The sequence below is a fragment of the Rutilus rutilus genome (genome assembly GCF_951802725.1).
Source record: "Rutilus rutilus genome assembly, chromosome: 2".
Lineage (NCBI taxonomy): Eukaryota > Metazoa > Chordata > Actinopteri > Cypriniformes > Leuciscidae > Rutilus > Rutilus rutilus.
This window is the reverse complement of record NC_140210.1, coordinates 24,874,132-24,886,750: the sequence shown is the minus strand read 5'-3', so window position 1 is coordinate 24,886,750 and position 12,619 is coordinate 24,874,132. Positions and strand designations below refer to the sequence as shown.

Here is a 12,619-nt window from a genome sequence, read left to right as displayed (position 1 = left end):
CCTACTAAACAAACAACAAACAAGTTTATGAACTTACCACCTGCAACAGTGAAATGGCTCAGAGCGTCTTTGTCGCTATACACTGTCAAGCCAGTATTTACAGTGCTGTGTAAAAAAATAAATAAATAATTATATACATTTAAATAGCATAGTGTTTTTCATAATTGGTGAAACTGACAGCAGGATATATCCATGGTTTTTTAAATCAAATTCAAGGCTTTTTAAGACCTGCATGGGTGAGGTAGAGCAATGTCTATGGCAACATCCTAAACATGCAGGGCTCACATTTAATAAGATCATAGCCCATCAATCACATTAAGCAATATTGCGATTCTTTTTTTTCTGTTGCCAAATTGAAGACCTCTTGAAATGATAATTAAGACTTTTCTTTAAACTGTGTTTAAACTTGCATATGAATGTCTTATTTATAGTTAAATATTATATGAAGGAGAGGACAAAAATATTTGAAACTTGCATATGAATGTCTTATTTATAGTTAAATATTATATGTAGGAGAGGACAAAAATATTTGACATAAAAACTTACATTTTGTTTTGTGCTCTTAAATAATAAACAAACAAAAAACATTACCATTAACACTAAGTAAGACAAGTTAATTCAAAAGTGTAATTAAACTGATTCACAAAAATTAAAACTCAATATATCTATACTTACTTAAACAGGGTCACAAATGCTGCTACCCTCCAGCTCCACCTTGAGCCAAAGCTCACAAACCCACGAATAGCTGCATTATGTGCGGACCGCTGGCGAGACAAAAAAAAAAAAAAGGATATAGACCATCAATATGTGCATATTTTACCCACATACAATAATGTGCTTTTCAGCTATATAAAATGTACAACAAAGCAATTCAAGCCTTAAAAAACAATGGGAAATTAGAGCAGATATCTGTATGACCAAAACATGACAAAACCACTACAAACAGACAGTGTTGGGAGTAACACGTTACAAAAGTAATGTATTACAGTAACTTATTACTTTTTGTTGTAACGCAGTAGTGTAAGGCATTACTAATACATTTTCAGTAATATTTTACTCGGTACATGTTCAGTAACGCTTGCGTTACAACACACTTTAAGCCCAAAATTTAATTGTAAAAAAAAAAAAAAAAAAACCCGGGGAAAGGAAACAGCCAGACCACCAGACATTAACGAATGAAAAATGCAAGTAAGTTATTACCTGTTCGTGGTCAGTCAATAGCCGCGTGTGGTGTCCAAGTTTGTAAATAACGACTAAATGACAGCTTCTGATATATTTGTATGGCGATTTATTTCATTCATCTCCCTCTTGTATTGTGTGACATAGTCCAGTAAAAGCATGTTTAGGGCAGGTTTTACAGGAGTGCCGCAAGGCATGAATTCGGTCTCTGTGCTCGCACTGGACAGTGGAAAAGCAGTTAATGGGAGAATATGGTAGTAGAAGAAGCTACATTCGTGGGATGGACGTATGCGCATTACTCTGTTCTGTGTTTAAAGAGAGCAGTCTGTTTTCTTTCGTTTTGAATTGTTCTGTTTAAAAGTAGACATGTCTGACTGTGAGGCAAGTAGACGCTGAGTTTCAGTTCATTTATGAGATCAGCTCCAGTTCACGCGCCCGCGCCTCCGTGTCCTGATTATCTCTTGTCTACTATATTTACTTCTTATTTATTAAATCCAGGCAATTGGTTGATGAAACATTGATTAAAATTAAGATACAATTAATACAAAACGAAATTCACTTTAAAGAAAGGCTTTTTTTGTGCTGTTCTGTTTGAGGTCTCTGTGAAAGTTTTAAAGCAGTCTTTCAGTGCCGCTTTCAAAGCGCTCATGTGCGTAACCGGGAACTGTCCCATATCCGTAACATTGTTTTTTCCTCATAAATGCGAACACGAAAAATAAAATAAAATGAATATATTATGTTCTGTGGAGAGCCAACCCTTCTTCATCTGGTAGGTAGTATTACTTTTGGCTTGATTAGTGTAATTCACAGAATTACAAAAAAATATTTTGCTACCTAAAACTTAAAGATTTTTTGTGTCACGCATGCATGCATGTCTATTTCCCTTATATTAAATATAAACCGCATGTGTGTAGACTGATATTTTTCTAATGTCTGGACTCCTTTATTAAGGGAGTAGCCTATGGATATATAAACAGACGTTTCAATATATTGGTATTAAATGCATTTTCTGAGAATTTATATTTCAAGTTTTTACTGCAAATGTCACGTCCATAACGCTGGAACTGCCCAATTTTAAAGAATTTATTCTCAACTAGTTTTGTGGTGTAGGTACGTATTTTATAATGTTAATTTCAAATAATACTAATAGTAATTTTAAGATGTGGTAAATTTGGATCTGGACGGGAAGGATTAACTCTGGGAGTTGGAAGGGGTGTGTCGTGATTCTGCCTTCTCACACCGCGCACCGTGACACAAGATCGTGGATCTGAGTGTTGCAGTTTCATATCGCATATCTTTACAGCCCTAGTCATTTTAGAATGTTAAGTTCTACTTCTATAGTTATTTTGGTGAAAGTAACTCAAAAGTAATACAGGAGTAATGTAACGCATTACAATTCTGAGACAGTAATATTGTAAGGTAATGAATTACTTTTAAATAACAGTAACAAGTAATGTATAATGTATTACAGTTTGGAAGTAACTTGCACAACACTGCAAACAGATGAATACATTTTCAGCCTGTCTTGTGTCTTACCACTGCATCCACTCTGTTTTGGTACATTGCAGCCTGGCTGAGCTGAATAAATCTCTCACGAGCATGTCTGGCTCCTGGTAGGCCTCCATAGACCATCCCTACTATGGCTGCAGCAATTCCACACTTTACTATATTCCTTAACTCTTCTGAGTACATCTCACCTTCACTGTGTGGAGAGCAGAACATAATTAAAGAGAAGCAAATGCACCATGCACCACATATAGTCCATAAGAGTGTCTCTGATATTGCACACAATATGGTAACCAGATGTCTCTGGTTTTCTGGAGACAATCCCAGTTTTGGCATCCTGAAACATGAGGTGCATTGTTTTGGACACAATTTTGAAACATTCCTGAAGGTTCTGCAATCACAACGCAGTAAATCACAAACACACTCACCTTAACTATATCACCACTATAGTTGTGTACACTTGATATGAATAAATCAAAACCACAATATTAAATGCCCTGGATTTACTGAGTAGTCCACTATTTTGTAGAGGGAAAAAACATAAAATTTTCACCTAAGATCTGCAGCAAATTAAAGGATGGAAAATGACTTAGTACGGTGACCGGGAGGGGACGCATTCGGTTCACTTAGTTTTGTCGTGGCCATGACATATAAACTCGTGGAAACACAAGTCATGGCCACACATTTTTTTGAGATAACGTCATCCTTATGTTGTGGCCACGCAATGTATAGTTGTGGTCTTGAGATTCTATATTGAGAGAATGACATTTTTTCTTGTGGCCACTACTTCATATGTTGAGGGAACTAAATCTATTTCTCATGGCCATGAATTTAATTAATAAACAACCTGCACGACCATAGCGACCTGAAATAGTCAGAAATGGATAGGCCTATAATAATATTTATTTTTAATTAAAGGGGTGGTTCAGGATTTTCGACATCGGACCTCATTTTCAAGTGAGCCTGGTTGTTATTCATCAGTGGAGACAGTTTTCAAAAAAATTCATCCAGTCCTTACTTTTGGATAGTTCGCCGGTGCTAGGCTAGCGCGAGTCAACGGTGCACGCGTTAGCCTGCCATTAAAAACAGTTTTACCCACTCCACAGTACACCAAAAGCAAATAAATTATAACACCAGACTATCGATGTAAATGTCTGTGGAGAGAATAATGTTAGAAATTAAACTACCCTTTCATCACATTGCATTAGTTGTAATTTGTTCCCTGTATTTATAAGCAGTCTACAGCAGCGGTGGAGTTATATTTGGTTACCTAGGAAACCGAGAGAGCCACGGTCCACATAACTATCACGCAAGTGTATTTACCTGCCGCTGACAATGTGATGAAAGGGTAGTTTGATTTCTAACATTATTCTCTCGACAGACATTTACATCGATAGTCTGGCGTTATAATTTATTTGCTTTTGGTGTACTGTGGAGTGGGTAAAACTGTTTTTAATGGCAGGCTAACGCGTGCACCGTTGACTCGCGCTAGCCTAGCATAGGCGAACTATCCAAAAGTAAGGACTGGATGATTTTTTTTTAAAACTGTCTCCACTGATGAATAACAACCAGGCTCACTTGAAAATGAGGTCCGATGTCGAAAATCCTGAACCACCCCTTTAAAGGGATAGTTCACCCAAAAATGACCAAACAGATCTCGGTCCCCATTGACTACCATAGTATATTTTTTTCCTATTATGTAAGTCAATGGGGACCGAGATCTGTTGATTACAAACGTTCTTCCAAATATCTTCATTTGTGTTCAGCAGAACAAAGAAACTCATACAGGTTTGGAACAACTTGAGGGTGAGTGAATGATGACAGAATTTTCATTTTTGGGTGAACTATCTCTTTAAGAATGACAAAATAAGGGCGGAATTAAGAAATTATTATATCAATATATTATAGCCTATTATAGTATAAATATAATAATAATATAAATATATTTATATATCCCATCTCACAGCCTTTTAAAGGTGCAGTGTGTGATTTTTAGCGGAATCTAGTGGTGAGGTTGCGAATTGCAACAAACAGAAGTTACGGTGACCGTCAGGAAAAAATGACGTCGTCTGAGACAGCAGAGAGTAGCCAGTTAAGCAATGAGGTTTCTTTACAAAGATAAATTAAGAAATGATGTTTACTTTATTATTCAGTAAAACGATATGTAATTGTGAATATTATTGTTACTTGTTCATCATTGTATCAGTGTTTTATTCGCTGACTTTAGATAGCTTCCTTGCACGAAGAACAACATAGTGATGAAACGCGTTTGTCCGTTTAGGGCTACTATAGAAACATGTCGGCGCATTTCAATGTAAGGTGACCCGTGGTGTACTGTATGTACCTATCAATGACATCATGTCCACGCTACCTCGATTTTCGGTTTTATTCTGTAGAAACCATGTAAACACCAACGACGCTTTAATATATTATGTGTTTTATTAGGCAAGTGAGCAACTGCTTGGATACATTAATTGATAGAAAACGTCTCAGTTACTAACGTAACCTCGGTTCCCTGAGAAGAGGGAACGACTATTGCATAAGTAGCTTACGCTATGGGGAAAACTCCTTTTCTCGAGAATATGAAGCCAAATTTTCAAAACGCAGTGCAGCTGCACAGCATACACAGATAAGCAGCGAGCGCGGCCATTGGCTGTGCTGCGGCAACTGCACGAACCTATGACGGGGCGGCTCGGACACGTCAGAGCCCGCCAGAATGGCCGTGGCCAGAAGCTATAAATTCAGCCCATCGTGCCGTCAAAGTCTTTAGGTTAAATCAACTGAAGCGATACACCGATCAAAGCACAAGCACGGCGGTTTACGCAATAGTCGTTCCCTCTTCTCAGGAAACCGAGGTTATGTTAGTAACCGAGACGTTCCCTTTCGAGAGGTTTCTCCTAATGCGTAAGTAGCTTACGCTATGGGAACCCCCTTCAAAACGCTGTGCGTGCTTGACTTCGCTCTAATATATGCCCGAGGCAGATGCCTGAAGCCATAAGAGTAAAGTATGACCCCAATAAGTCGGTCAGTGAACGGCTTCATAAGGGAAAACACAAGGAGTGGGCCTAATGAGGGCCAACCTTAATAATGATATAAGTGGTAACATACATTTGAACTATAGTTCTTGTAAACAGGACCGGAGAATAACGGGAGGTCCGGGAGGTCCCCGGGTACCCGTTGAGGGGCCATACGTGAAGGGCCCATAAGTCGGGACGGGGATGCCAGATTTTCCCGTTCGCCTGCATGAGGAGATCTCTCCTCAGCGGAATCGGCCACAGGGCTGATTTCAGCAGTTGTGTCAACTCGGAGAACCAGAGCCGGTTCATCCAGAGGGGGGCTATAAGAAGCACTGCACATTTGCTTTCCCTGATCCGATCGATGACCTGAGGTAGCATCGCGACCGGGGGAAAAGCATACAATGGGCGGTTCGGCCATTCGTGGGCGAGCGCGTCCGTGTTCCTTGAAAAAAAGAATCAGCAACGAGCGTTGTCTTCGAAGGCGAAGAGATCGACCTCTGCCTCGCCGAAGATGCTCCATATTAGCTGAACCATCTGAGGGTGAAGAGACCATTGCCTCTGGATAACATATCCGCACCCTGGTTCAGAATGCCTGGCACGTGCGCTGCCCTCAGCGAGCGCAGGTTGTGCTGAGCCCATAGAATGAGACTCCTGGCCATGGCGTGCAAGGTGTTTGACCTGAGGCCGCCTTGGCGGTTTATGTAAGCCACCACTGTCATGTTGTCCGTTCGGACCAGTACGTGGTCGCCCTTCAGATATGGGAGCAAGGCTTTGAGTGCTAAAATGACCACTCTCATCTCCAGACAGTTTATGTGTAAGCGCTTCTCTGGGCTCAACCAAAGGCCAGAGACAGGCCTAGGTTGGAGGCGTCTGTCGTGACCACCTTTCTCCTCGAAATCACACCTAAACTCACGCCCGACTGGTACCAGTCGACAGCTTTCCAGGAAATATGGGCTTTGATGCAGCCGCGACTCGCCTTGATCAGTAAGTGGCCGGAGCGCCACGCGTGAGCTGGGACACGGCTGTTTAGCCAGCGTTGGAGAGGGCGCATTTGCAGTAATCCGAGCTGGAGTACCGCTGATGCTGAGGCCATAAGACCCAACATCCTCTGGAATCTTTTGAGGGGTGCCCGCTCTGAAAGATGCCGCTAGGCACCGAACAGAGAGCACGCTCTCCGAAGAGAGGCGCGCTTTCATATGCATAGAGTCTATTACTATACCCAGAAAAGAGATATTCTGGCTGGGAGATAGTGTGCTCTTGATAGTGTTGATCCTTAGACCCAGGCATTCTAGATGGCTGAAGATCCAAGATCTGTGTGTTATTAACAGTGCTTCTGATTGTGCTATAACCAGCCAATCGTCGAGGTAGTTCAGTATTCGCACTCCCCGCTGTCTCCATCTGTGTGCGCTGTCTGTGCTGCATCCATACATTTCGTGAACGTACGGGGGGCAAACGATAGGCCGAACGGTAGAACCGTGTATTGGTATGTCTGTCCCTCGAATGCGAATCTCAGAAATTGCCCGTGATGAGGCGATATTTGGATATGAAAATAGGCGTCTTTCAGATCCACTGAGAAAAATCTCCTGGGTGAATTTGCGTGAGGATATGTTTGGTCGTCAGTAGTGGTCGACCGATATGGGATTTTTAATGGCCGATGCCGATGCCGATATTGAGAAAGCAATCTGGCCGATTGGCCGATATGAGGCCGATACAATACATGTGAATACAGTAAATGAGAGACAAAGAATATTGGTGAAACTAAATGAACATTTATTGTACATAATATTTATGCAATAAAAAATATTTACTAAAAGAATTATTGCACTTTGCATTCCCTGGTGTTGGCTCTGTAAAGTTTTCCCACTAGGGGATTTATTTTTCTGTCCAGCCCAAAAAAAAAGTGTAATTAGATTTTTTCAGTCACATAAATAATTACTGCTGCTTACTGCAGGTTACAAATAACATTTATCATTAATGAACCAATCTAAACAATATTCATAAATTAATGGCAAAATAGTATGTGCAATTACATACATTTTATGTACAATGCATAGTTAAATATAAATCTCACATAGTTTATTTACACTATTTACTTTAAACAGGTTGTTTTACTTTAAGTATATTTAAATAATAATGATTTATGTCTGTTTAGTTTTGCTTGTTTGTTTCTTTGAAACGTTGCAAGCCGTCACATGTATTTGCATGAACATGTATACCTACACACGATATTACGCCAATCATGGATAAATAAATACAGTAGATAGTGAATAACATTTGAGGATTTATTTTCAAACGTATTATTATTATACCATAGTGTTCTCCTCTCATCCACCTCACGCGACCACTGATCTGTAGTGCACGCCACGCGACCCAGCTTTTCCGTGCACGCGAGTCCGTGGGAAAACAGCGTCTAGTTTAAACGTAACCCGAGAACAACGCGCGTATCTGAGGAACAGCCAGTCACAGGATTTTTGACTGTTTGTGAGGTAAAATATTTTCAGTTTTGTTTGAATTCGTTTATATCACATCTGTGACCCCCACTGGAGCTACCCGGTGGTCTGCGGATCTGACATATCACGGTACTGTTTGAATAGACTTTGCTGCACGCCGGAATGTTATTGTGTGTAACACAATGTAGCGTCAGGTTAGAATGCGAATGGTCATTTACTGTGTCCGTCAGATGTCTGCTTCACTTCTGAATGGCTTGTCTTACGTGCTGGGCGGAGCAGAGCGATTGTATTCAGTTCATTCATGCTCGCTCTGTTCGCGTCAGTGGAAAAAAGCACTAATGCAGTCACAAACTGTTTTGAAATATATCGGCCAAACGGAAAGATTTATCGGCATATGCCGATATCTAAAAAATTCCAAATATCGGCGATATATCGGTCGACCACTAGTCGTCAGCATTCTGAACGGGCGCTTCGCCAGCGCATTGTTCATGCGTCTGAGATCTAGGATGGGTCAGAGACCGCCATCTTTTTTCGGGATGAGAAAATAGCGGCTGTATAAACCTGACTCGCTTTGTGAGGGGGGAACTGCTTCGATAGCACCCTTCTCCAGCAGTTTGAGCACCTCGGTGCGGAGAACGTGTGAAACATCTTTTCTCACTCTCGTCTCGACCACGGCTGAAAAGCGCAGCGGTCTGTGAGCAAACTGTAGCGAGTAGCCATGTTTTATTATGTTCAACACCCATTTTGATATGCCGGGGATAGCCTCCCAGGCTCTGGCCCGTACCGCTAGGGGTTGAATAAAGACTGGGGACGGGTCGCTGTGAGATAGGGACCCGGCCGTTTTGAGCTATAGATGCCGTATGTACATCGCTCATAAGCGGGGGCACGCGCTGCACAGCGGGCTTACCCATATTCACATTTCCAGCATGGGTTAGAGGGAAAACTGATGCGGGAACAGTTTTTATGTGTAGATGCGCGCGGTGAAGAGTGGGCACATAATCAACGTTTATTGTCTCTAGGGTTGCAAAGGGGCTGAATATTTCTGGTAAATTTCCAGAAACTTTCTAAAAGTGAATATCAAAAACTGAAAATTTCCAAATAATCCTGAAAAGTTTCCGAAAGTTTCCAAATAATCCTGAAAAGTTTCCAAAATTTCTGGAAATTTTGCAACCCTAATTGTCTCTCCCGCGCTGGTTGGGGGGAGAGTGAGTGTTGAGTTGACAGTATTTGTTGTGAAGCAGGCACGCTCACTACTTTTATTAAACTTCCCGCGTGAGCTGGGGAGATATTTGTGGCTGTGGGAACAGTGCTTATGTGCAGGGGTGCGTACATGACAGTAGGCACGCACGCTACATTTATGAAACTTCCAGCATGAGCTGGGGGAATGTTTGAGACTGTGGTAACAGTGCTTGTGTGTAGGGGTGCGTACATAGTCGTGGGCACGCGACCTACAAGTGACACAGACAGAAAAGGGCTCTTTTCGTGCTTTGAGTGGGTCGCCGTCAAAACGGCGTTTGTTTGCAGGTGAGTGTGTTTTGTAACCGGCCCATTGACTGCAATGTAGACATTTCCAGCCGCCTGATAGGAGGGAACTGGGGAATGTTTGAAAAGCTTTGGGGAGATCGGTCCGGCCTCGGCGGGACTCAAACTCTCCCTTTTTCTCCCTGCGGTTAGGAAGGCTTGCGAGGCTCGGGGTCCAGCGCAATCTTGGGTCGGGGTCCCCGCCTCTCAGGGAACTGCCGGCGCCTAGCGGAGCGAGAGCGGTGACGGACTTCAGTCGCTGGCCAGGGCTGAGTGACCGTCAGTGCTGCCTTTACTTGTTGAGGCGGCGCCGCCGCCTTCTGGCGGCTCGACGCGGAGCTGGAGCACTTCGGCAAAAAGTGGCGCATGGCCTGCGATGCCTTTTGAGCCTCAGTGAAGCGCTCGGCGAAACCCTTGACGGCCGGACCAAACAACCCACCAGAGGAGATAGGGGCGTCGAGAAACGCCGCCTTATCCGCGTCCTTCATCTCCGTCAGCGTGAGCCAGAGGTGTCGCTCAAGAACAGTCAGGTTCGCCATGCTGCGGCCGATGGATTGGGCTGTCAATTTAGTGGCTCGCAGGGCCAGGTCTGTGGAGCTGCGCAGGTCCTTGAAAGCCTCAGGTCCAGACTCGTCCATAGAGCGGATAAGCTTGGCCTGAAACACTTGGAGGACAGCCATGGTATAAAGCGCCGACACAGCTTGACCGGCAGCGGCGTATGCGCAACCGGCGAGAGCTGAAGTAGTGCGGCAGGGCTTCGACGGATGAGAAGCTTTGGACTTCCATCCGGCAGCAGTGGGGGGGCAGAGGTGGGCAGCCACAGCCTCTTCGAGGGGAGGAATTGCCTCATATCCTTTATCCTTCGTCCACGGAGGAGAGCGTCGAAGGAAAAGAATGTTTCAGGCGAGCTGAGTGTGGTGCCTTCCACGACTTAGAGAGCTCATCGTGTACTTCAGGGAAGAACGGGGCGGGCCTCTGCTGAGGGGCCTGCCGTCGCCCCTGCAGGAACCACTCGTCCAATCTGCTGCGTGCAGGCTCTTCCGGGGAAGACCACTCAATGCCGAGGTCTTCGACGGCCCTGGAGAGAACACGGATCATTTCGGCGTCCATGCAAGCTCGCTCTAGCGCCGGCTTGCGTCGACGGTGGGGGGCCGGAAATGGAGCCCGTCCACTCATCACAGTCAGATGCAGCGAGAGAAAAGCTGTCATCCTTGTCCTTCTCGTCGTCCGAAGCTCAGAAGGAGACGAGACCTGCCACTCGCACAGAGGGGCACTGGTCCACCTGTGTGAACTGGACCGGTGAGGGGGAATCATCCAGCGAGAGCGAAGCACACGGGGACTGGACCGGCGTGACATCGCTCGTCTCAGTCCGCTCAGGCATCCTTTGCGAATGGCGCTTTTTCTTACGCGGCTCTAGCAACTTGGCGAGTGCAGCTTCTGCATGGTCACGGCCCAGGCAGGAAGCGCAGAGGATGTGGCTCCCCCGACGAGAGGGCCTCTGCACGAGGAGCAGTGTGCTGAAATTTCTCTTTTAGAAGTGTCGCGGCAGCGAACACTTGATCAAGAAAGGATACGGCACGCCGGATTGGCTCAGCAGAACAGCGGGTGAAGGCGGCGAAGGAAGCCGGCGTCCTCAGACCTGCGAAGCAGTGGCTTGTTCCGCTGGATGCTCGTTGAGCATCATTTTCTTAATGCTATCAAAGGCTTCTTAATCCGGAGTTTCAGCGAAGTGGAGGTTCGCTGAAGGAGATTAAATCTAAAGACTTTGACGGCACGATGGGCTGAATTTATAGCCTCTGGCCATGCCCATTCTGGTGGGCTCTGACGTCCGAGCCGCCCCGTCATAGGTTCGTGCAGTTGCCGCAGCACAGCCAATGACCGCGCTCGCCACTCATCTGTGTATGCTGTGCAGCTGCACCGCGTTTTAAAAATTTGGCTTCATACTCTCGAGAAAAGGAGTTTTCCCCATAGCGTAAGCTACTTATGCTATCTTAATGCTAATGTTGCTTATGGTTAACCTGATAGCTGAAGAGCCACAATGTATTCGTAAAGTGTAGCATTTAATATCATGCAATTATATTGTAATTAATGGCAATGTCCTTGTTTTCTTCTATTATAGCGCCACCAAGTGGTGCAGTTCCACTGCTTTTTTGTGTGTTCTCAGAGTGAGCCCATACATGTGTAGACATTTTATCTGTATGTTATGCGACTAGAGTTTTGACACTGAGTCAATGGGCTCCGACGAGGAATTCGGTGTGAACAGCGACTTCGACAAGTCTTGTTTATCGTCATCGGTCTTTTTCCGTTTACCCATCTTTGTTGTATGAGCAGGTGCCACTCGAGAAATTGGCAGTTTTGGTTGTTTGTCCGCCATTAGCACAGCTGCGGCACACCGGCAATCTTGATTTTGAATGATGGTACGCGCTGTGCAAGAGAGGGGTGTGATCAGCGCGTACACGAGCTTGATTGACACTGCTAAGGCATTCATCCTGGCTCTGATTGGTTGTTTCTGACCGGGAGCGGTGTATTTCTGCAAATGGCAATAGGACCACTGGGAGGAGCCAGAGGAGCTTGATTTTTTTCCACAGATTATCTGTCTCATATTCTACTGTCAGGACATAATGACAGTTTTAACAAATATGTAAAAAATAAATTTTTACAAAAGTTACCTACAGCAGCTTTAAGTCTGTTTTCACAAGCGCTACGTAAAATTAGTTTGTACGGTATTCGAGAACGGTTTGACGAATCAACTTGAATTCCATAACTTTTTGTCAGCATGGTCTGAAGATGATCTGGTTCAATTTTCGTGAAAACCGGAGCAACCGTATAGGACGAGTTCGAAAAAGTCGTTTTTTCTGAGAATTCAAAATGGCGGAAAGATTTTCATGACGGAAAATGACGTCATAGGGTGCAATCGAATTGTCCTGAGCTAAGGAATCATTTTTG

General features: G+C 44.1%; 1 protein-coding gene across 1 annotated transcript in view; it reads right to left on the bottom strand.

Moving 5' to 3' along the window:
• The window catches only part of timmdc1 (translocase of inner mitochondrial membrane domain containing 1), a 62,773-nt gene that overhangs the window by 37,156 nt on the left and 12,998 nt on the right, over positions 1-12,619 (bottom strand). Inside the window, exons 3-5 of the mRNA XM_084396005.1 lie at positions 2,716-2,881; positions 676-764; positions 38-105 (exon numbers count right to left, since the gene is read on the bottom strand). Coding sequence (XP_084252131.1) covers positions 38-105; positions 676-764; positions 2,716-2,881 — 323 coding nt within the window. The remainder of the gene's footprint in view (positions 1-37; positions 106-675; positions 765-2,715; positions 2,882-12,619) is intronic.